A 22,918-nucleotide genomic window follows, 5' to 3' on the forward strand; every position below is an offset into this window, starting at 1 on the left:
CAAGCGTGCCGTACATGGCAACAGAGGCAGGCCGCTGTAGGTGCTGAGGGATTGTTGACGTTGTCAGATGTCGTGATGACGGGACAGTCTGAAAGTCCGGCATGCCGACTAGCTGACGGTAAAAGATCCCCAAGGCCGTCGGTTGTAGTAACCGTCCCCCAAACCGCTGATGAAATACTCGGTTGAGTGAGGGAAACGCCTTGATCGCCTCGTTCATGCGTCACATCTGCTCCCGTCTCTTTGGTTTTGCTCTGCAGGCCCTCATCTTCAATTCTTCCCAGACCAAGATAGCCTGGAGTTCGTAGGTAAGTGTAGCGAAGCTTGAAAATAATTTCGAATCCATGACGACTGCTTATCCGCTTTCATCCATCTTCCAGTCTGAAGTGCGCTGAATGTTGGACCCAAAATTCGTCAATCGTGAGTAAATTCGCAAATTGAATTGGCCGCTCGTCGGAGTGCAACCACAATGCTGTAGAAAAATTATACAAGATGGAAATTAAGCCCAAGCGAGCGGCGACAAGCTGTGGAAGAAGACTGTCACCATCAGCTGCTGAGAGAATGTCAAGAGAGACGGAAAAGAGTCTCCAAAAACGACAGCCAGATCCAACTCCTGAAACCCCATTGTGACCATTTCGGCAACGAGAAAGCCTTCCTTTGCACCAGAACGCCCTTCGCCATCCCTCCCATTCCACGACTCGTTATCGGGGATTCCTGTCCTCGGTGAGGAGCGCAGCTACTGGAACGCTTTGCTCACTCAATGAACGCTCGAGCGGTCTTCGGTCTGCGCTGTTCACCGACGCCCATCGTGTTGGTGCTGGTGGAACGTGTAGTTGTCTGCCCGACTCCAACGGGCTCACTCCTTCTGCGTCAGGAGGCGTCGGTGGTCGTGGAACGTGAATGCCCATACCTACATGGGGAACGAGAGGACTCTTCATGCCACCCCTCTTCCAAATGTCTTCAAGCTGGGCAGCCGATACATCAGGGCCATAATCTGCCGCGATAGTAGCCCAAAATGCGGAGCGGTGAGCTTCGTATATTGAGCGGAGGCGAGCAGTGTCAATTGGTCCAGCCGATGACATGGGGCTGTGTGAGCGCGAGTCGGAGAGTCTCGTGTCCATACTGAGAGAACTGGGATTAGACATGCGCATCGGCTGCATGCCTGAAGGAGCGAAACCATGGTGGTGGAAGGGGAATCCAGGTCTAGAACTACCAACGCCAGTGTCGACGCGAAGGGCAGCTCTAGGCTCTGGAGATTGCTGAGGGGTGATGAGTCTTGGATGTAGACGTGGCAATATTATCTTTTGATGTTGGACGGGTGACATGTCCATGCGATGTTGGTGCAAGGGACTTTGCCTCGTCATAGGAGTTTGCTGTCGAGGAGGGGTAATGTTCTGCGGTTCCTCAACCAAGTCGTTGGGGAGGGAAAACTGCGAGCGAGGGGAGTTGTCCGCGGTGGAGCCCATGGATACCGCAGTGCCAGAGGAGGAAATAGAAGGATTTCGTTTTCGGCGGTGCGAACCATGGCTCAGTTGATGAAAGTGAAGACGACAAGCAAGCTCAGTCTTTTTCAGATGTTGGGCAATGTGCTTGTAGGGCATTTTTTGCATACGTGTCTGAAGCAAATAGGTTTCCTGATGCAAGTCAGTGACGGTAGTAAGAGGGAATTGACTGCACTGACCTCCTCCTCAGACCACGACCTGTTGCCTCCGGTGGATATTTTGCGGGATCTCAACATTGAGGGGTTTTCCATGTCATTGAAAGAGGCTGTAGAAGGATTTCTGCGGTGAAGCGCCATCTGATCAAGTCGGCAAGGTCCTGGATGTATGTCTCGGTACAAGTGTCGATTGGCCAGCAATGTGCGTTGATGAGCCCAACCAGTGGGTGTGTAACGAGCGCGAGGTGGAATTGGAGCCGAAACCTTGAACCGACAGAGGGATAGTATAGAGTTGTCGCTTCAGGGAAAGACAAGACTCGGGCAAAGGTGGGTGCATATATAAGTATAAAGTCTCGGCGGCGAACCAAGCAAGCTAAGATTGTTCTGACGGCCGGTTCAAGAGCGTCCTAGGCGCATCATGATTGGAGAAAGGACTTGATGTAGGTTGAAGTTCCAAAACAGCCATGCGGCCAGGAGCTGCAACAAAACCAAGGATTTGCAAACCTCGGGATCGGCGCGCAGTCGACGAAGCTGTGTCTCTCGCACTTCCGCTTCGAGTAGTGCGGCTGGGGGTCCCGGCAGTAGGGCGAGGCGGTTGAATGCTAGGCTGGGGGGCATCCTGGGAAGCGCGGGCAGCAAAGCGTGGGCAAGCTGAAGCACGGGCGCATGAGGGTGTCGCTGTTCTGAGGAGGGCTGGAGGCGGTTTCTAAACGGTTAGAGAGCCTCCGTATCCCACCTCATGCGAGCGAAGTGATTGCGGACCCTGGGACGATGAACAAGCCTTGATGCGCCGGGCGCTAGCAGAATGGAGAAACGCGTGTGGATCGTGTGCAGCCAGAAGATAACCTTGTCTGAAATCTTATGCTCTGGTAGCCTGGCCGCATTGCGGCCCGCGCTGTGTCTCTTTCTTAACCTCAGGCATGTCACTGTCGCCGGGGAGAGGTGATGTGCAGAGGTCCTGTTTGCATTGGGGGAGACGGGATAGGCGAAAAAGCAACGTGCGTGCCAAAAGTTTAACGGCAAGCGAGAAGCGTCGGACATGTCTCGACCGATGGCATTGCGCGACTGCAGACACTCTTTGGTTCAGGTGAATAGGCAGACGGTCTCGTTGTCCGCTCCTTCGACGGCGTACAGTCGACCTTCTTGGCAGCGACGAGGCTCAAACGTACGTGTGGCACCACGGCCGTCTCAAGGGTCGGCGAGAGGTGTTGCGACGGGAAACAAGACGTCAAATGTCACCAAGCAAGGCCAACGACAGAGTTGACGAAGCAAGGCGCTATTTGCCGCTGCGACGAAAGGCGAGAGAGGCATTGGTCAGCAGTGCCATGGCGAAGACGTCGGCGTGTTTGGTCGACATGTGAAGGGTCAGATGCGGTGGCGCAACAGCCAATGGACGGACGCGTATTTTGGACGAGGCTGGAGAGCATGATGATTCGAGCGAGGAGCGAGGAGCGACGGGAAGAGACATGGCGTCGACGAGACGGTGTCGCTGCGAGGTGGATGTAGGTAGGTCGAGGTGCAGCGCAGCTGGGAGCCAACCGAACGAAGCAAGCAAGTGACCGGCCACGACTTTGAGCCAACCTCACCTCTCCAAACATCACTCCCTCTCTCCCACCCCAAACTTCGTCCACTTACTCGCATTCTGCGACACACGACGCGCCCACTCAGCCCGTTGCTTCTGTTTGCGTCTTCGTAGGGCTGTTCTCTGGCCTGACCTCAGCAACCCGATGCCGCACAACCTCAGCCAGCCTGTCGCGCTGCATGAAGAATCTCACGGCTCGGCGACGCCCGCGGCTTTGGCGGACGCGCGTGACGACAATCAAGTTTGGCCTGCATGCTCACGAGAGAGAAAACGAGCCTCGTCGCTGCAACAACGCCCGCCGTCCTATCGCTTGCTCCGTTCAACCAATAGGTCCCCAGCCGCCGCCAGCTGCGCCCTCCAAGAGCTACCCCGCACGCCCACCCCTCACAATCCAAAACCACACATCCCAAGACGTCGGCCTGCGGTACCGTCTACCTCGTTTTCCCAGCTTCTGCCAGCCAGAACCCCGCGTATCCGTTACTGCTGCTGTTCGGTAGAAACATCAGCAGCTATCGGCGCCCCGGCATCCTGGGAACGAGACGACCAAGCCACGACTGGCGGCCAGAAGCAGTCCAAAGTCGAGCGCCACTTGTTGACGCGCATCCGATCGACTTCTTGCTGTCCGAAGACCGCCAAGGGAAACACTCTGCCTGTGTCTGTCTCTGCCCACAACACATGTTCCTCGTTTCCCCTCCCTTCTCAGAGTCTCCGCACCGTCCGCTCAATTACACTTAGACCCTACCATGTCCAATTATTGCGCCCGGCGAGTGGCAGGCCCTGCTCGCGGGCCATGCTTATGCGCCGGCGCACCGTTCGCGTGCGTGGCTAGCCGGAACCCGCGTGCCCTCAAGGCAAAATCCGTAAGTTGACAAAGCGACTGGATCGCACAGCAGCAGGTAGGTAGGGACAGAGCAAGTTGTATCATTCCCCGACAGCATCAACTCTGTATACGAGTTCGGTCCGGCGGGCAGAGACAGCAACCTGAGGCATGAGTTGTCAGTCCAAAAAACATCGGAGGTGCTCCGAACACGAAACACGCCTCTTGAATGATGAATGATATGGTGAATGAGTGCGGAAGGGGCCTGAACATGGCTTGTCATGTTTGGCTTGCGTGCCCTGTCCAACTGTCGCCGGCCCCCGGTCTCGAGGTCAGAGGGGAGGAGAGCAATGAGGCCTACTTGCCTTACCCTTGCTCGCAAAATGCAACTGGCTGCGCGTACGGGCTTGGATCTTCGCGTGCGCACCCGCTGCTGCTTGCTGCTGATGATTGCTCTCGGCGACCTCTGGTCTCTACATACCTGCTTTCATCTGGCCTTGTCGCCCAAGTGTCGCGCGCGTCTCTTCGTCTTTCTGCTGATTTTATTCTACGCCTCCGCTGCCTGCCTCTCAACCTCTTTTGACTTGCTCCCGGCGGCTAGCTTGCATTTGACGTCCCTTCGCCCCCTTGCCGCATGAGAAGCAGTCGAAATCAGTGCATCACTGATCGACCGTCGTTCCAAGATCACCACCACTCGGTCCATCACCGCCAACGTCTCTACCAGCGCTACCAGCAACGCTATCCACGACAACCATAGCAGCACTCGCACATTCGTCTAGCGCCTTTGCTGCTGGTCTCGGCAGCGCCATCTTCTACCGCTACTGGCCAGAAAGAATACCTCCCGATACCCTACCCGCTTGTAGCCGTCATTTTTGCCAGTCCAATTACCCTGTCGGTCACGTTTCTCCTCCAGACGCCGAATCGCAGCAGCTTCCCTTGTCCCTTCCCCTCCTTTGACTTGCTGACTCCGTACGTGTTGCGCCCTCAACGCAACCAAACATCCTTATCCCCGCTACCACCTCATCCTGCTGCAGCTGCGCAGTCGACATGTTGGTTCTTTGACCAGGAAGAGACGCTTTGAAACTTCCCTGTCCTGCAAACGACTGGACGGACAAGAAAAGAGCCGCAGTTGATCAAAATTACAAGGCTGAATTACAGTCACTTCGACTGGCCAACGACAGTTACTATTTCCACACCGGACACCATCAACGACCAGCACTTGCCGGGTTGCAAAGCCGGGTGCTCTTCCACTCGCGCCGCCAACCAAGGTCCAAGCACTGGCGAAGTCCAGTTGTTTCCTCATCGGCGTGTTTCAAAACAGAACAAAGTCAAATCCGACGACAACGGTCCCAACCAAGCATATTTAAAATCCACTCCTCAACCGCAGCCGGCCCGCCCCGTTAATTACGGGCTTGGTAGGCTATTGAAAAAAAAAATCAAAAATCAAAAATCAAAAAAAGACTTGGCTGTACGCGCAGTATGAGCTGCGAAAACTAACGAGGTGCAGCGCCGAGATAGCAGCAGCCCTATCGTGAGATCTTTTTGAAAGAGGGGAAGACCAAGAAATTGCGAGGAAGAGGAATCACGTCCAAGCCAACGTTGAAGAAGAGACCAAACAGACCAATAGGCGGCGCAAACAACCATGTCGTGAGTACTTTCGGTCTACAACTCTTCAGCATGACTCGAGTCGAATCTATTCACGACAATTCTTTACCTTGCGCTACAAGTAACCACGCATTCGACTGTACCTCTTGTGTGATCGCCAACAGGTCTAACTTGGCATGTCTTCTCAGGTCGTCATCATCCAAACGCAATCTCAAACCAACACCCCTTTCTGCTTCTCCCTCCCAGCTCACCGTCTCCGGCGACTCCTTTGGTGCACCTGGGCCCGGCGCTTTTGCTCCATCTCAACAGGCTGCTGCGGCAGCAGGGGCAGGCAACACCACGGCGGCGCTCGCTGTGGTCGACCCTTTTGCTGGCACCGCTTACGCTCAGCAGCCTGCAACAATCGGTTCAACGGCAGGAACAGCAGGCGGATCACCGACGAACCCACGTAAACGACGCGCGTCCGGAGCTGCGACCGGTACAACAACGCAACTCGCGCCCAACACGGCGACAATTGCGCCGGCGAGCGTGACGTCGACCGGAGCAGCAACAACAGCGTATACGGATCCAGCGGGGCTCGGGGCGGCGGGTGGAGGAGGGGGAGCAGCAGGAGGGGACCCGGCGGTAATGGCAGAGGGGGGCGCGGTGGCGGGCGCTGGGGCAGTACAGCCGCCGCCGCCAAAAAAGGGGAGGACGAATACGCCCTGGACTGCGGCCGAGGAGCAGCGGCTGAAGATTATGAGGGACGCAGGAAACAGCTGGAGTGAGATTGCAAAGGTAAGGCGGACCCCGCCCTCTTTGTGTGAGGGAAGACGTAAGATGAGAGCGACCGTGGTCAAGAGGAGGACAGATGCGGGTTTTTGAAGACAGCGAGAAATGCGGACCAAGTGACCCATGACTTTACACGGTGGGGACTGACGGCTGCGCGCGTCTAGACCTTTCCCACCCGGACCGAGGGCAGTGTGAAGAAGCACTGGTACAAGGTACGTTACCCTCATGACCTCCTCATCTGTTTGCTATGAGCCTATCTCCACGTCACCCCCCCACCCATTTCCCATTTCGTCCATTGGCGCAGTTCCAACGGCCAAAGAGCTGAGCAAAAGTCTCGGAAACCTCGACTCTCTCTCACACGGGCACACGGGCACATACACACAGACTATGAGATGGGGCTTGCCCTTCTTCGCGCAACGTTACTGACCTGTGTCGCCGTCACGCTGTAGGACATGCACTATGCCGAGTTCGCCGAAGACGAGGTGAGTCCCCAAAAAAATCATCATCATCGTCATCCGAGCGTGCGAGCGTCGGCCGCGCGCCCGCCGGCCGGACGATTGCAGGAACTGCTGTTTGTAAGACTGTGGCGAAAGACAAGAGCTCGGCTGATCAAAGGGGCGGGCCTCGACTCTGCCCGCGAGTGTACAGAGTGCCGCACTCCTCGCCGCCATCAAAGAATACGAGGCCAGCAAATGGAAGGTCATTGGGGCAAAGGTTGGCAAGCCTGCAAAGGTGAGTGAGGTCGCATAACTTTTCCTCGCGTCTTCATTCTATCAACTTGTCCACATGCCCCTTGCGACAGGGGCAGCTTGGTCGTGTCCGCGGTCACTGATGCTGTTTCTCCTTCTTTTCTTATTTCTGTTCAACGCGTGTCAGACGAGCCGTGCTGTCGTAGAACGGTTGCGCACTTCGGCCGGGCCAGCAGTGGAGGTTCCCCCAGCCCGAGTAAGAGATGAGCAGTTGTGGCGTTGTGAAGAAACACAACACTATGCCCAGAGCGGAGTCTGCGGATTGCGCGATTATCCGCACACTGACTCTTGTCCCGTCACCACCGAGATGGTTGGACCCCAGAATCGACGAGCTGCTGCTGACTTGATTGATAGGCTTGCGAACAGTATGCAAAGGAACACTTTGGCGGCAAGTTTTGAGACGAGAGGATCTTTTTTGGAACTTCGTTATGTGGCGGGGGTGCTGGTAGATGGCCGAATCCCAGTCTTTTGGCATCTCCCATTCTTATTTTCTTTCTCCTTGTTTCTTCAACTCCTCACAACACATGGCACGCATCTGGCTTTTGTTTTGTTTTGTTTTTTTGGGGACAGTCTGGGCGAGTACGATGATACCAGTGGTCATTCTTCTACTTGAGAGAGACGGCACGACTTATCAACGCGCGCTCGCACACAGCAAGTCCCAAGGGATGGCGAGGTGCGGGTTTCTGCATCTGGGCAACACAAAAAACTTGCTGCTGTTGGTTGCATCTGAATTTTGTTTTCTGACTCCAATGTTTGGCAATTCTTCTTCTTCTTCTTCTTCTTCTTCTTCTTCTTCTTCCACTCCTGCAGCCATCCACCGTCCCTGCCTAGCCTGTTCCTCGATGACCCGGCTGGCGGGCGTCGAAACGGTGCGTGTTGGTCCTCCTCGAGCGCGGCGCCGGCTCTGGTCGCCTGACGTTTCCCGGGCGCTAGAAGTGTCTGTATGTTCAGTAATGATCTTCGCGTAGTGTTCCAAGCGTATCCGAGTCATCATCCACATTCGCTCTCTAGCAGGTGCGCGGCGGCGGAAGGGGAGCAGGAGAAGCGGGCTGCTACGCGAGATGGGCAAACAAGATTCCAACGACCTTGGTACATTACCAAGCTGTCGGGGCTCGAGTTCCTGGGGCCGTGACGGGAGACTGGGGTCAGAATCATGTGTGTGGGCCAGCTGGGGGGAAGGCCTGCCTTGGCAGCCGCGCCATTTTAGACATGCCAAATTGGAACCCGCCGTCTCTGGCTTAGTTTTCTTGGAGAGGGCGGCTGGAACTTCCAGGCGGGGACCATAGGTCGGCGTCCGGAGAAAAAAGACTTGATCGGTCGAATCATGTCCCCAGGCATCGAAGGCTATTTCTGAAAGGATATGCAGGCCGGTCTTGGCCCGGCACAGCGACAGCCCAGAGGACAACTGCCGGATGCGCAGAATCCGAATTCTGGGGCGGGGAGCGAGGTTGTTGAACCTTCAAGGGATATCGCAAAGTCTGATTTTCCGCGAAGTTGCTGGTTTTGGAGTCTTGAGAGCAGAGACACTCTTCGGTTGCGGTGCTGACAAGCTCAACGCCTCGTGGTCCAGGGGCCGAAGCGATAAGAGCAAACGCAAACGCAGTGCTCCAGATTCGGATGAGTGGGCTCTGTGGGTCGCGCCCATCAGCAGGGATAAGCACCGTAGTTAGAAACCAGCCGCAGGCCAAGGTGCTGCGAAGAGTCAAGGCGTTGACGGCCCGCTAGACACGGGAAGCGTGCCTGTCCAGCAGGCGTGCACGGGCGGGACCGTTGGAAAGCAAGCTGAACGGGACAGCGGGTCGAGAGTTTTGCTGACATCGGATTATGACATCTGAATGGTTTTGACGGGAGTTTGTGGCAAAGCGTCAGGGACCGGACAGAGTTGAGGAACATCTTAAGTCCTTAGCGCCTCACGTGCTCACCTTGGTTCAACTCCTGCCTTGACGCTTCTGCCCTTTTTCCTCATCGTCCACAACACATCCTGGTACCTACTTCTATCGCCTGCCTTGACTGATGTTTAGAAGTTTTGTCGGTATCTGGACGGTCATGGCGCTCGACTTACGCCCGCATCATGCTTTCACCAGCGCGCCCGGCTGTCCTTTTGCGCCCCCGAGCTGACGCTGTGGCCGGGCCCTCATCTCGACCACTTCCACCGAGTCAGAATCATCAACCGACTCAGGGCTCGTTCGTCGCCGACTTTTTGACGCCGTCTGCCACCCACACGTCTGCCTCACGAACTGCTACTTGGAGGCTCTTTTGTAAAGCAAGAATTCCGTGTCTTCGGCCTGTCGCGTCCTGGCGATGATCTTCACAGGGCCTTTATGCTGCCTTGACCAGTATAGACAAGGGCGTCGCATATAGTGCGGCCTGAAACGGCTTTCGTTTGGGTGACTTGACCCTCGCCTCCGCGACCCTTTGCGTCAGTGAGAGGCAATGGCCCGCACAATGGCCAAGACCACAAGTCCACATCCCACGGCACCTCATCGCCTGCGGTCCCGTGCCGCTGCTGCTGTGCAATGAAGATGGCCTGCGTACCCTAAGGTTGGATTCGTCACAGCCAGCCCGCAAGCCTCGCCCGTTCCAGCTTGCAATTGCCGCGCTCAAAAGTTGTTTCCTACGCCTTGTTTCTGAGACGACGCAATGTGCTGTGAGCTGTAAGCCACCCGCACCCCGGCATAGCCCGCTGCCGGCAACGGTTTTCTCGCATCCTATTCGACCCCATCCGACGGTGAGACTTCTCCATCAATGCAACATGCGGCGTGGTCGAGGACAAAGTGCGATGCTGCAGCCGTTCCAGGCAACTGGTAAGAAAACGGCCGCCACGGTCGCTCTGGTACGGTAGACTGGGCGTTTTGTCGGTGCCTTCAATCTTGTGCGCCCAGCCATTGCAACATGGCCAAAGACGGCGATGGCTCAGAGCTCCGGTGCTGGGCCACGGCGGATCCTGGCAAATGATCACCGCAGCATCTGTTCGCGGTGGAGTGCGTTGCTGGTCCAGCCCGGGCCCAGCGTTCGCGCGCGCGCTCGCGCGCGACACTCTTCAGGAATCAAGGCCGTCTGCGCCTGCTCGAGCAGCTTGTACCCTCTGTGTCCGTGTCGTGATTGCACAGGGCTGCGGCTTGGATGTGGAGAGCAGAGGTCCAGTCCGCGATATTTCGATGCCACTTTTTCACTTGGACACTGACCACTGTGCTCCTGGACCGTCCACCTGCGCCACTGACATGATAAAACGCATACCGCGCTCTCGACCACTGACGCCAACGACTGCTCGCTCGTCGCTCCGATAGCTCCCCTGTTATTGCTGTGCCGGAGCAGACCCTTGCCTGCTGACTGCTCGTCTGCTATGCTATAGCAAAACGCGAAAGGGAACCCCAAACACGTGCGATACACCCTGAAAGCTGCCCACCACGGCTACAACGCCTCCCCTCACCCCAGGCCCCGAGCCTCAAACCGGGAAATTCCAGCAGACTTTGGCTCAGGTCTTACACGGGCAGCCTGCCAGAGCTAATCCGCTCTGGCAGTCCCCATGCATCTTTGCAACGCTGGCGAAATCCTATCGAGACTTCTCCCTCGAGTACACCGTGCACGAAAACCCGGGAGAAGAAGGCCAATCCTCAAACGTCGACATTCAACATGGCCTCCATCACTATGGCCTGGCACAGCCCTCTCAAAACCCCTTTCTACCTCCGGACCACGCCACGACCCATCATACGCTCCATCACCATGGCCATCAGCACCAACACACACTGGTCCACCTCACTACTTCGCCCGAGAACCACGCCAACTTATATCCGACCTTTCCAATCCGCCAGATGGCACACCACCAGCCACAAACTCCCTACGTCTCTCCGACCCAACCGTATCGATACCCGCCGCGAGGCCGCAAGCGAAGTCCTCCCCGGGATGAATTACACTTGGATCTCCAATTTGGCCTTCATAGTCCCGAAGAACCCGTCACAATGACCCCGCACAGCCAGCATGGCCCATTCTTTTCCGCGCCACCGCACCCGGCACAACCACCGCAATTGCAGACACACCACCATCACCGACTACCAAATCAAGGACCACCCCACAAACTTCATCGAGGCGCTTTTGGAGAAATATCGCCGCCGTCTACCTCTCATGGCCCACCTAGCGTTGTTGGTCAAGAAGGAATGCCGCCACCTGCTCCACGGCCACGCGGGCCGAAGCTTAAGTTTACACCCGAAGACGACCAGCTTCTCGTGGACCTAAAGGAGAAGAAAAATTTGACATGGAAGCAAATAGCCGAATTTTTCCCAGGTCGCAGCTCTGGCACATTGCAAGTGCGGTACTGTACGAAGCTCAAGGCCAAGACCACGGTCTGGACGGATGAGATGGTGCGTATTCCTTCCGAAAGCTTGTCCAGACGTCACGATGCCACTCTGAAGCGACTTGCGTCTTGTCGGGCTGCTGAAACGTACCTTTTGCTGGATTTGTGGATTATTTGAAGCTAACATTTGCGTCAAGATTCAAAAACTTCGCAATGCAATGCAAGAGTATGACAATGACAAGTGGCGCATCATTTCCTCCAAAGTCGGCAGCGGCTTCTCGCCTGCCGCATGCCGGGACAAGGCCGCCGAACTAGCTGGAGAAGTACCTGCTGAGGATGAATTGGAATCAATCACCCAAGAACCAGATGAAACCGGGCCTGCGACCTTTGGGCAGGAAGTTATCGGCTTGGCCAGTTCGAGCAGCCAACCGGTGACTTTCCAATGAAGCCGCTAATATGTCTCAAAATCAGACATTTCAAACTCTTAGAGCCTTTGCATTTACCCATGCTACCCGCTGTAAATATTTTCGGACATTTTTCTTTTCCCGGTTTCTAATCCTTCCCGATCCGCGTCCTCCCGCTCCTAGCCTTTGCTTTTGAAAATTCCGAAACTTGGTTTCCGACGTAATTCCTACACAACGATACCCTTTACCCCAACATTGTCAAGGCACCATGGGGAGACACTGCTCGTCACTCACTAGGCGACCACGTAAATAGGCCCTTTGAATGGGTGGATACCAGGAAATCGCCAGACAGATGCGTTCCGGAACAGAAGACATCATTGGCATAGATCGGCTTTTCAACCATTTTGTGGTCTCGGTAGATGGGGGAGTAGATTTTTCTATCTGTTCACACATCTACGTCTTCTTTCGGTGGTGGCAGCCAATCAGCTCTATTATCTCCATTTTCTCGTAAAACTGCTGCTTCGACGCCGCTGCGTTTCTCCTTCCACCTCGCTACAAGGCTTCGCTTCGATGTTTGATCCTTTTTCTTCGGTCCGGTCCGAGCATCCATCGACCATGTCAACTCGGGTCCGGTCGCATGAGCAAGGAAATATGCTACTCGGAGGGGGCCAGGACCTTTTCGTTATAGTCGCTCACCTGCCCGCTTAGGTGTTGATGCTCCATCACTTGGCCTATTGGCATACATATCAGCAGGACAACGGCCGCAACGGCTATGTCTGCGGGGCGCTGAATATTGAGACCATTCAGCAATTCTATTTACGATTCCTCTATCACGGTGCATGCGACAAGTCCCTGGACACGCGCGTTAGTCTTGAGATCCGCAGAAAATCGACCTCCATCGCTGCATCTCACCTTCCGACGCTGGATTTGCCGCCTCGGTTCGAGCTCGCCTGTCAAAATTTCGCAAACTTCGGGCAATGTCTCCCGTGTCAGTTCACCAAAGCCGAACACGCTGCGGGCCATTCCATGATTGCAAACAGCCCCTGTTTCCGCCCTCTCAAAAAGACGATGCTTGTTGTCCGGGCCGGGTAAAAGCTCCTAGGCTCTATGTTTGGCATGAATCTGAAGCTTCCCAACGCTCTGGTATTAATGTCTAGATTCTCATATGTGCACATGCCGAGCGACATTTCGTTATTACAGACAGCGCCATCGCACAGCCCTTCCGAATGAGCTCTCTGGTTTCCTGTGAAGGAGAAACTCGCAAGATTGTGGACACGTCCCACCCAGGATTCGTCGCAGTTCGATGATCAAGGAGATTGCGGGACTCTACCACCACTCGAACCCACAGACGTGGAAATCGACATGCCTTGCCGCGGCAACCGCGTCGCCACATGAGGTACTTGCGACCTCTGCAGCGACACAAGACAAGGAAATAAACAAGTTCGCATGTGTGACAATCCTGTCACATCAACGACCCAATGACCTATTGGCGACGCCCGGTCGAACTCTTCACGAGTTACGCACGTGAGCTTGCAGTGTTTATCACCTCGTACCAAGCATCAGTCACATTTCGAACACACCTTCGACCACGTTTCCAGTCAAAGCACTTGCCCGCCAAACGGCCTGAACCCTCTTCCGCTACCTTGACCATCAGCAAACGCTACCCTACCGCGTGATTCCTACGGCTCTATGATCGCTCTCCTTCCTGCACCAACTTGTCACCGCTCCCGATTCGAGAGCCGCTGCTGGGTCCGTGCTGCTGCATCGCTTGCACGCTTTCAGCCATGTACAAAGGCGAGGTCGACCGATCGGCGTTTCTGAGACTACCCATCTTCTAAGCCGTCGAGGAATGACGATAATTGCCGTCTACCGGTGAGCAAATTTGATCAGTAAAGTCGGCCATAGACCCAAGCAGAAGCAATGACTGCCAGAACAAGAAATGGATTGCGGCCTGGATTCTGTCGTCACTGCCACTTATCAGCAACAGCACAGTTTCATTGGCTCCCAGGAGTATTTGGTGTCTGCATCTAGCGTCGAGCAGCAACCACTAAACAAAAGCCGTTCAACGTTTCAGCAGTTGTCCAGTGCACTGGGTAGAATGTTCAGAGACGACTGACTAGGATGCTTGCGTGATTATTCGCTCTCCGTCCGTCTACTAACACAGATCGCGCTCCCCGCCCTGCCAACGGCGGTCTACCTGCAGCAGCAGCAGCAGCAGCAGCAGCGTTGGCCGTGCTCGTCCCCAAAGAATCAACATCATCCTGCCCACTGGCTTCAAAGAGCGCACTGTCACGCCCCTCCCGGCCGTGCCGAGTAACCTTGGTCACCAACGATAAGACGGTGATTGAACAGTTGTCGAGTGTCAGATGGCGACGTATAGCCAGGGGCGAGGTATAGAAGCTGAAGCGCGCAACTTGATAACAGCGAGCCCCGGGTGTGTTCGTGTGTCGGTGGTGATGGAGGTGGTGGAGCCGCTGTAGCAGCACCGTCACTTCTTCTCCTCCGTCGCCACAGTCTCAACGTGGCACTCGGAGCGTGCGTACTGGCTAGTTGGCTGGCTGCTGCTGTGGGGTTCGCGGGTGGAGAATCATGGTAAGCGGAGCGACAGTGCTTGCATGGGTGCTGGAGCTGGCTGCTAGGCGGCCCGCTGCGTCGCTAGGTATAGTTGATGGGCTATAGCGGCTGTGCGTGTGTGGCATCTGTTAATGCTTTACTTTGCTTTGCTCCACAGCTGCTGACTTCATCACCTTTATGATGGGGCGCTGTCAGTCCCACCGCGTGTTGCGAGGTGGCTGCTGTTTCTGCGAGAGCCGCTTGGGTTTTCTTCTTGAGTGGCCGAAAGTCGTCTGTTTTCATTCCAGCTGCAGCAGGTTTGCAGAGCTACATGCCTCGTCGTTCAGCGTCTTCCAAACTTCACGTTTGTGAGCAAGCAACAGTCCCACTCCCGCATTTGTGAGAACGAGGGCGAGTTGTCCAGGCTGACATTTAGTCCTCACTCTCTCCGCTTGAAAAGATCGAAGCCGTGGCTTCTTGACCTCCTTGGATGGACGATTCTGTCCTCAAAGTCTCGAGGCCTTCATCTAAGTCCACCGTTCAACTCCAAAAAGTAGCTCTTGCAGCGTATCTGGCGGAAATGATAACTCACCAATCGGCCGCTCGGCGACTACTCAAACCAACGACTAACAAATCTCCCAGTGTTTCCCGCTTCTGCCAGCCCACAGGACATGCTTCATCGCATCGGCACTTCGAACTCAAACCGACACTTTCCACCACCACTTCTGCTCCAGGAAATCGACTTCTGCTACTCGACGTCCGCCAACCCCCCATTTCCCCGTCCACCTTGTCACCATCCCAAGTTCTCGAAACACCCTCAAAACAGGCTGGAAAGATCTGGAGCGCGCGATTTGTCAATCCGACACGTCGATGTAGGCGCGTCGGCCCGGCCGGCTTCATGCACGGGGGCCTGCACGCGTCTAGATACAGCGTGTTCTCATGCGCTCGTGACCCATTTTTTGAAATCCGATGGTGAGTAATGGCAAAGTCTTGGGCTGAGCGGATCTTTGTGGTCATAATGCCATGTCGTCTCGCGAAGTTCTATTCGACTGCTGGCCCTTTACGTTGCGCGATGTCGCACATACGTTTTGTTTTGTTGGCTAATCGTTGACTCTTCGTTTTTCGACGATGACTCTGGGGCTGTTGCTGTCTTCATTTTGGAGTGGAAGCTGGAAAACGCTGCTGCTTTGTTTATGTGGACGGGTGTGCTAACTTCACGCCCCGTTTAGATGCTGCTGAAGCATGTCAACTCAGTTGGTAGGTGTTGATTGCGCGCAAGCTTGCCGTGTGCTTCACGTCGAATGCTGCGCCGCTAGGAGCGCGTCGAAAGCCAATTGTTGCCCATTTGCGCGCGCTTGCAATAGCCGCTGTCCTTACTTGGTCGTCGCGGGAGGCCAGTCAGGAGACGCCGTTTTATGGTGGTGCGGGGCCAGCATGAGGCCTAAAAGTAGGCATTCCCATTTATTAAATCCATCCAGTCATTCGCCTTTATTTACTGGTGCTAGTCAGCTATCCGACAGCTGTTGCCTATTGCAAAGTTCACTTATATCCTTCTTTTCTGGCGTCCTCTCTTATCTCTGGCCGACACCGCGTCAACCACGATGGCCGGTTGTGATAGGGTCCCACCTCAACTCCCCGAATCAACAGACTTCGGACCTGCGAGACCAACACTGCTCTCGTTCCCACAGGAACTTCTAGACATGATTTTGAGTCTTTTGAGCAACGACACGGTCAAAAGTCTGCGTCTCACGTCCAAGAACTTCGTTGCGGGAGCCAACGCGCTTCTCTTTCGGGACCTGAAAATCATATTGCCTCATGATTGCAGCAGGGTTTTTGCCATGTCCAAGAGCCCCGAGATAGCTCGGTGCGTCAAGCAGTTGACGTTGATCCGGTTGGCAAATCTTCCTGACGAGCTGCTAGGCTTCGATCATATTCTTCCCCATCGTCATGAACGACGTGAGTCCACGAATCTGCCCTTCTTCTCTCATGGTTCCGCGATATTAATAGCGTCCTGAAAGTTCCCCAGTGGTCACGAGGCGAAATCGAGCAGTACTACAATGCATTTGAAAAACACCAGCGTCGAAGGCAGTTAGAGCAGGGAGTGCTCATCGAGGCATGGAACACAGACATTTACAAAACAGGCAGAGCGTCGGCGAGATTCGGCAAAAGATGCAAAAACATCGAGGGCTCCCTGAGGTCACCCGAAGAATCACTAAGGCAGCGCCAAGCTTGGATCAGAAGATTGGAGATGGCGCTGTTGAAGATGCCAAATCTGAGATCTTTCGTCGGCCCTGTCGATTGCTCCGGCACGCTCGAGATGGGAATACCGCGGTCCTTCCAAAGCGATCGTGAGAGATTCGCTTTTGTAGAGTTTACGGGGTACGTCAAAGGGATCTCTGGGCCGCGCTGGCATTATTACAGAGCGCTTGAACGGTATCAGCTCTTCTTCCTGATGCGCTTCTTTGGATAGCGCAATTCTTTTGGCAAGAGATTGGAGACTATAAAGGTGGATTTCGACTGCCGGCTGAAAGACGTGTCGACGGATTTGAAAAAGATTGGATGGACGAAGGAGGATTCGCAATTGGACAGTCTTTGCTTCCATGGCGGTGAACAGTACGCATTGTTCCTCGACAGCGTCTCAAGAGCGAAGGACGTGGGAATCTCCGTCTATCACGGGATCGATAGGAGCGGGATCGAGTCTGGTTTCTTGAATGGACCCAGCCAAGAACTCCTCTGCAAAGCCGAACAGGCTAGAAAAATGGACATGAGGATCATCTCCGGCATTGAAAGTGCAGAGTTGCGCGACATTCGGCGGTGGTGGAATGAAGATCTTGACATCGCAAACTGCCGCATTGGCCTTGACATGGCAATACCCAAATGGCAGGACCTGCAAAGTCTCCGGCTGAGCGGCATCGAAGCATTGGCGATGTCGATGGTGCATCTCCTCGACTCGCACGTCGCCAGACTGCGCGAGCTGCATTTGAACAAGATCGCTCTCAACCGGAGCAAGAACGAGCGGGAATCTGTGTGGTGGACCATCTTCAAACTCATTCGGAAGCGGACCACGGCCCGGAACCTGCAGACCATCCACTTGTCCAACTTACACCAACATTCCGGATACGTCAAGCGGCCGACAGAGCCATCTCGCGCTTCTGATGCCCAGCGATTCATCAGTGGCGATGAATTCGACCTCGAGTACTTTTCCGACGGGTTCGTGCGCCGCAGCGAAGCCTATCGGCTTGAAGTCCAGCAGAAGATTTACGACTTTATTTTGCACAGGACTGATGAGCTTCCGATTGAGCAGGACGACTGGGACTTTGCATGGGCACATGTTGAGAAGTGCGACGCCAATCAGAATGCGTGGCACTGTCCGCACAATGAGTTGCATGAACAGCTGCGTATACTGTATTATTCGACGGCGGGAGAGATCCGCTTTGAGGCCCTGAAATGGGATTCGAAGAAGCTTGCCAGGTACACGGGCAACTGAGGTGCAGCTTGGATCGAAGACTTCTATAAAAAACATGTAGCGAATTGACCGAGGAGAAAGTAGATCCGGGTTTCTTCAAACCCTTGCCGGCAGACGGCGACATTGTGGCTATATACGACGACTTGGAGAACATGGTCGCAAGTGCTACAGGGCCTAGACTTTACGAGAAGACTTCGCTTTTGCTTCTACACGGCAGCCGCAGACCTTGCACGCAAAACAGTCTAATGGAGGCATCAGCGCGTCCACAAACGCAACAAAGAGCAGGAGAGCATATGGAGGATTTGCTACGCTTCAATGAGCGGTCAATAAAACAGCCAAACACAATCAAATGATAAACAACAAATGAATTCGCAGGTTGAAAACAATAGAGACATAAAGTGATACAAAACTTTTCCAACCGCAAGCCACCGAGACGCCCAAACAAGCCTCATCTCCTAAACGCGCTCCATCCAGACCCTAGTCTCCCGCCCGTCCCGGCACTCCTCCCGACTCTCGCTCCCGTATCCTCGTCTTTTGGCAGAAGAGGAGGCGGATATGCGTTGCGGTCCAGGCGCTCTGATGCGGCGTTGCGGCTCCGATGACTGCGGTGGCGGTGCCGCGATCTCTGGTCCTGCTGCCACGAGTCGAGAAAGTCGTTGAAGATGTCGTCGGCTTTGGACGGGGCCACGGGGATCGGTTTGGGGCTTTCGTCAAGCGTGGCCCCGGTGGGTGAAGGGATGGGTGTCAATGAGGTGGAGGAATGTGGGGAGACGCTGAAGTAGGGCTGGATTGAGGAGTTGTCGGTGGAGGTGGAGGTGGATGAAGGCACATATTGAGGGTCTGATGCTGTGGCGTTGGTCGTGTCTGTGAAGGGTGCTCTGTGCTGCGGATAGTCGTAACTGTCGTAGCTGCTGGCTGCCGATGGGTTGTAGATATTCGGATTGCTCGTTGAGTAGCTGTAGCTCGACGGCTCTTGACTGTAGGGCCCGTAGCTACCGTAGCTGAAGGGTTCAAGGTGTGAATGATTAGACTGAGGCAAATTGAAGTTCGTTGAGCCGTATCCTGGTGATCCAAGGCTCGGCGCATCGAAGCTGTTGGTGCGATGGTTCCATTGTTCGTAGCCTGGAGAATTATATGTTGTCGGTGTGTAGCCACTCGAACCATTACTGGTCGGTCCGTAAGAGCTCGGCCCATATCCAGCAGAGCTGTTAACAGCAGGCTCGTGTCTGAATACTCTCTGCCCTTCTGGCTTGGGGGTTTCCGCAGTATATTCACGGTTTCCAATGTCAGAAGGATTTCCGCGAGGCGAGCGGGGGTCATGGAAAGAGTTGAAAGAGTCCATGGTCGAACTGCGTCTCAGTGGCAGTGGACGCTGCTCGTGGTGCGATAGACCCTTGGACTTGCCGTCTCGACGTGACCTGCCTCCCCTTTCCACGATCTTACCCGAGGGCATGACGAAGAAGGTCCGCAATTTGGGGTCTGGTAGATCTCTGATTTCTTGCTGCACATCTTCCGCATCTTTGGCAGACCAGCGCCTACGGAATTCATGGCTTTTCAGGAAGAAGTTAGTCAAATGACTTGGTTGAGGTCTGTGGGTTACTCACAACTTTTCACGCTCCTGCTGTTCATGATTCTTCTGCTTTTGTTCGAGCTCCTTCTGCTTTTCGAGCTCCTGAATCGCCTCCTTATCTTTCCTGATCTTCTCTTTGATATCAACCGTGTCCTCATTTGTTCTAAGCAAGTCGGTGTCAGTCCGTTTCAGAGGGCTGAATTCTGCGTGCTTCTGTGGCGGTCGGCACGACGAAGGAGAATTGGAATCAGAACCATCTGTCCCTAATGAAGGATCGCCGGACGGTGGAGTCAAAATTTGCGACGAAGACTTAGCTGAGCCACCAGATGGTCGATGAGAGTCTGTGGAGTTCGACGTAGACATGTCTACAAGAACCTCCTCATCTCCATCATCAAAATCTTCAACTGTAGGCGGATGGTAGTTGCGGAATCTATCTTTTGTGGAAACCACCGGGGAAGGCAGTTTTGGTGGTGGTGATGGTCGAGAGGGACGATGAGTCGAATCGATCTGTTGTAGGAGTAGTTGTGAAGCTCGGATTTCGGAAGGCAGCTCGACTGTTTTGGCCTCATCCAGCTGCGCAGGAACTACCGGAGAACGTGAATCCGGTGATTGACTGGGAGTATTGATCTCATGAATGGTTGATTGCGGAATTTGGAGCCGAGGAGGGAAATCGAGTGGTTTGTTCTCATCTGCACTCAGCAGAGCATTGGGTGGGATCCTATCAATCTCCCTAGAAAGCGCGTCCAAGTTCACAATCCTTCCAAGAACGTGAGGGTCCCTTATCCCAGATTGAATGTCCCCGATGAGGGTTCCAAGTTGGTCGTAGAGGACTTCGACAGAGGCAATCTTGGTACGTCTGTGGACTTCTTTGAGCTTGACGGTATGACTTCGAAGCTCCTGGCCAACCTGTACCAAAGGATCGGTGCTGTCTGGAGAGACATCTTCAAAGAGAGAATTTCTCTGGAGGATACGATCCAAGACTTGGAAGCTGCGGTGACAATCCTGGATGACATGCTCGAACTCCGCTCTGTGTTGTGGAATACCTAGACAGAAAGGAGACCCTTCTATCTTGGAGTCCCTCTTCACTGTGCGAAATGCTCTTTCGAGCTTGTCAACTGATGGCGGTAGCTGTCAGCACGGTGCTGAGCGCAGTTCCATGTCGAAAGGTTGTATATCTGGACGTGTCATGCATACCATCGCGGCTGATACCATCAAAGTCAGGGCCTGCGGCCTCGCCTGGATCATGTTAGCCAGTGAAGCAATTGTTGCCGGGGAAAGAAACGTACAAGCGTCCGAAAGGTTGAATGCGACTTCTGACACATCTTTGACCCACGCGAGAACATCGTTGGCCTCGATGAAGGCCGCCATGAGGCGCGGAGGAACCGATGTTGGATAGATTTCTAAGATGTGAGGCTTGCAGTATGAATTTGAACAACGGAAGCGAGGCTGTCATCGATTAAAAAGAGCAGAACAAGCTACGCCATGCACGCGGACGCCGGCGAGGCTAAACGCGTGCGAAGAGCCCGAATCGCCCTGGGCCCTCGCAAGGCTAGGGGCGAATTCAGCCTTGGTCATCAAGCATGCAGGGAACTGGCGAGCATGATGGACAGAGGCTGGAAATCACTCTGGCCCCCATATGCATAATTGCCGCGCAGCTCACCAATTTGGCCAATGGTAATTACATGACGCTGACTGTCAGCAAGTCAATAACAAGGTCTTTGTCCCGCTTGGTGGCATTGACAATGTCAACTACCATGGAAGAAAAGAGGGAATTGGTGAACTTCGCATGTAGACCACGGCCGATATGTACCAAGGAGACTTGAGCTCGAGAGGCCTTCACCTGGCTTAAGCGGGTGCACAGGTGGCTGGAAAGGCGACGCAACTTCTGACCAGACGACCGGGTTGTGGATCACAAGGCTTTCTCGTCGCTCTCTATTCGCTCGTGTTTGTCCGCTGGACCAGATGTCTTTGCGTGTCACTTGTCTATAATTGTACTTGAAGGAGCAATAAGGTGGCTTCCGTAACCTTGCGGCTCAACCTGGAGCAGTAGCCACCACAGCCCATCATCTTTCAGCGCCGCGCTCACAATCAGCGGGTGCTCTGGTACTGAATATTTGTCTGACGGTCGCTTCCAATCGGTGCATCGCCAAATTGCCACGTTTTGCCCTTGTCGGACTCGGCCTCTGATCAATACACTGATGACGTCGCGAAGTTTGTCTTCATGTCTGGACCAATGTCGCTTGTGTCGATCAAGTGAAATGGGAATCTGCGTGCAATTTTAGAACACCCAAGAGTTGATTCGGTGATCAGGTAGAAGACTCGTCGTTTTTCTCAGCCAGCAATGAGGTGGCATCGCGGAGCTACAAGGTCGATTAACATATTTGAAAAGGCATTAGACCAAAACCACGTGAAAGTAGAAACCATCCATTTCTCACAGCCAGAAGCTTTGGGAGAATCATGTTTGTAACCCTGATCCGTAATATGAAGCCAAATGAAGCACACGGGACTTGGTGAGGCCGGAATGGTTGCGCGTGCATTGACTTTTGGGAGATCGTTTTATTCATGCCACAGTCCGACCGTTTTATCTCCCATGACCGACGGAACTGACGTGGGACACAAGATTATTGCGCCCGAAAGCCGATGAAGCCCATCCTGATGAATCTTCCCGCTGACTCCGACCGCTCAAAGTAAAGTTTTCCCCCGAACCATCTCCAACCGCTTAGCGCTTCTTCTGCTGGGTCTCCTTGAGCACCTTCTTGACGATCTTCTGCTCCTCGATCAGGAAGGCACGGACGATGCGGTCCTTGACGCAGCTGGCGCAGCGCGAACCGCCGTAGGCGCGCTGGACGGTCTTCTGGGGACGGGAGATGGTAGCGTACTCGCGGGGGCGGAGGGCAGGAATCTGTCCAGAATCCATCAGCGTTTGCTCGACCGTTGGACGATCTTCGGCCGCAATTTTCTGAATGGCAGACTGCAATCAAGATGATGCCTGGCAATACGCCTGGTGTAGTTGTCCATCTCGCAGGGTGCATTATTTTCCTGAATCCACTTCTTTGTGCCATATCCCCAGGAAATTGCGGCCAATTTTCGAGTCGAGGAATTCCGTGGTACACTTACGCCGGCGAGCTTGGAGCCACAGTCACCGCACTTAGGGGGAGCGGCCCTCTTCTTAAGGTGAAGGTACCTGAGAGCACCACCCGGGGTCTTGATGACGCGGACCTTGTTGGAGCGGGTGTTGTAGCTGTGTCGGACGAATCAGTTTCATACTCGCAAGGGAGAGTGTGGTCATCGGTTCGGACGGGTTCGTCGTTGGCGGGCGCTGGAGACTTACGGGTTCCTACGGCGCTGTGGAGAGCTGCGTTAGCACTGCAGAACAGAATTGGCAATCGTCAAAATAAACATACGTAAGTCAGTCTGCTGGACGGCATCTTGTCGGTTGCGAGGTCGTTGGGTTCG

General features: G+C 54.5%; 7 protein-coding genes across 7 annotated transcripts; 4 read left to right on the plus strand and 3 right to left on the minus strand.

The window, feature by feature from the left end:
* Positions 1–457: 457 nt before the first annotated feature.
* Positions 458–2,081, minus strand: IWZ02DRAFT_1621 (uncharacterized protein). Its single transcript, XM_066762076.1, has 2 exons — positions 1,679–2,081; positions 458–1,631 (listed from the first exon to the last, which is right to left on the minus strand). The coding sequence occupies exons 1-2, from the start codon at positions 1,793–1,795 to the stop codon at positions 699–701; spliced, it is 1,050 nt and encodes a 349-aa protein (XP_066626740.1). The 5' UTR covers positions 1,796–2,081; the 3' UTR covers positions 458–698.
* A 2,118-nt stretch (positions 2,082–4,199) lies between these two features.
* On the plus strand, positions 4,200–4,878 carry IWZ02DRAFT_1891 (uncharacterized protein). Its single transcript, XM_066762395.1, has one exon. The coding sequence runs from the start codon at positions 4,335–4,337 to the stop codon at positions 4,689–4,691; it is 357 nt and encodes a 118-aa protein (XP_066626741.1). The 5' UTR covers positions 4,200–4,334; the 3' UTR covers positions 4,692–4,878.
* Positions 4,879–5,526: 648 nt separating this feature from the next.
* Positions 5,527–7,693, plus strand: IWZ02DRAFT_1750 (uncharacterized protein). Its single transcript, XM_066762228.1, has 6 exons — positions 5,527–5,700; positions 5,847–6,435; positions 6,594–6,641; positions 6,879–6,911; positions 7,078–7,161; positions 7,533–7,693. Exons 1-6 carry the CDS (start codon positions 5,696–5,698, stop codon positions 7,575–7,577), a joined length of 804 nt encoding a protein of 267 aa, XP_066626742.1. The 5' UTR covers positions 5,527–5,695; the 3' UTR covers positions 7,578–7,693.
* Positions 7,694–10,728: 3,035 nt separating this feature from the next.
* Positions 10,729–12,023, plus strand: IWZ02DRAFT_1940 (uncharacterized protein). The gene is made up of 2 exons (XM_066762472.1): positions 10,729–11,536; positions 11,667–12,023. The coding sequence occupies exons 1-2, from the start codon at positions 10,991–10,993 to the stop codon at positions 11,913–11,915; spliced, it is 795 nt and encodes a 264-aa protein (XP_066626743.1). The 5' UTR covers positions 10,729–10,990; the 3' UTR covers positions 11,916–12,023.
* Positions 12,024–15,813: 3,790 nt separating this feature from the next.
* On the plus strand, positions 15,814–17,040 carry IWZ02DRAFT_2012 (uncharacterized protein). The gene is made up of 3 exons (XM_066762569.1): positions 15,814–15,873; positions 15,932–16,382; positions 16,445–17,040. The coding sequence occupies exons 2-3, from the start codon at positions 16,028–16,030 to the stop codon at positions 16,894–16,896; spliced, it is 807 nt and encodes a 268-aa protein (XP_066626744.1). The 5' UTR covers positions 15,814–15,873; positions 15,932–16,027; the 3' UTR covers positions 16,897–17,040.
* A 1,086-nt stretch (positions 17,041–18,126) lies between these two features.
* IWZ02DRAFT_1993 (uncharacterized protein) lies at positions 18,127–21,010 on the minus strand. The gene is made up of 4 exons (XM_066762538.1): positions 20,749–21,010; positions 20,657–20,698; positions 19,497–20,569; positions 18,127–19,442 (listed from the first exon to the last, which is right to left on the minus strand). Exons 1-4 carry the CDS (start codon positions 20,803–20,805, stop codon positions 18,341–18,343), a joined length of 2,274 nt encoding a protein of 757 aa, XP_066626745.1. The 5' UTR covers positions 20,806–21,010; the 3' UTR covers positions 18,127–18,340.
* A 1,171-nt stretch (positions 21,011–22,181) lies between these two features.
* Positions 22,182–22,890, minus strand: IWZ02DRAFT_486312 (60S ribosomal protein eL34; the record flags this gene model as incomplete). Its single annotated transcript, XM_066769246.1, has 4 exons — positions 22,182–22,364; positions 22,580–22,703; positions 22,794–22,807; positions 22,867–22,890. 4 exons carry the CDS (start codon positions 22,888–22,890, stop codon positions 22,182–22,184), a joined length of 345 nt encoding a protein of 114 aa, XP_066626746.1.
* Between the last annotated feature and the right edge of the window lie 28 nt (positions 22,891–22,918).

This window comes from Phyllosticta citriasiana, assembly GCF_038021145.1.
Source record: "Phyllosticta citriasiana strain CBS 120426 chromosome Unknown IWZ02scaffold_1, whole genome shotgun sequence".
Lineage (NCBI taxonomy): Eukaryota > Fungi > Ascomycota > Dothideomycetes > Botryosphaeriales > Phyllostictaceae > Phyllosticta > Phyllosticta citriasiana.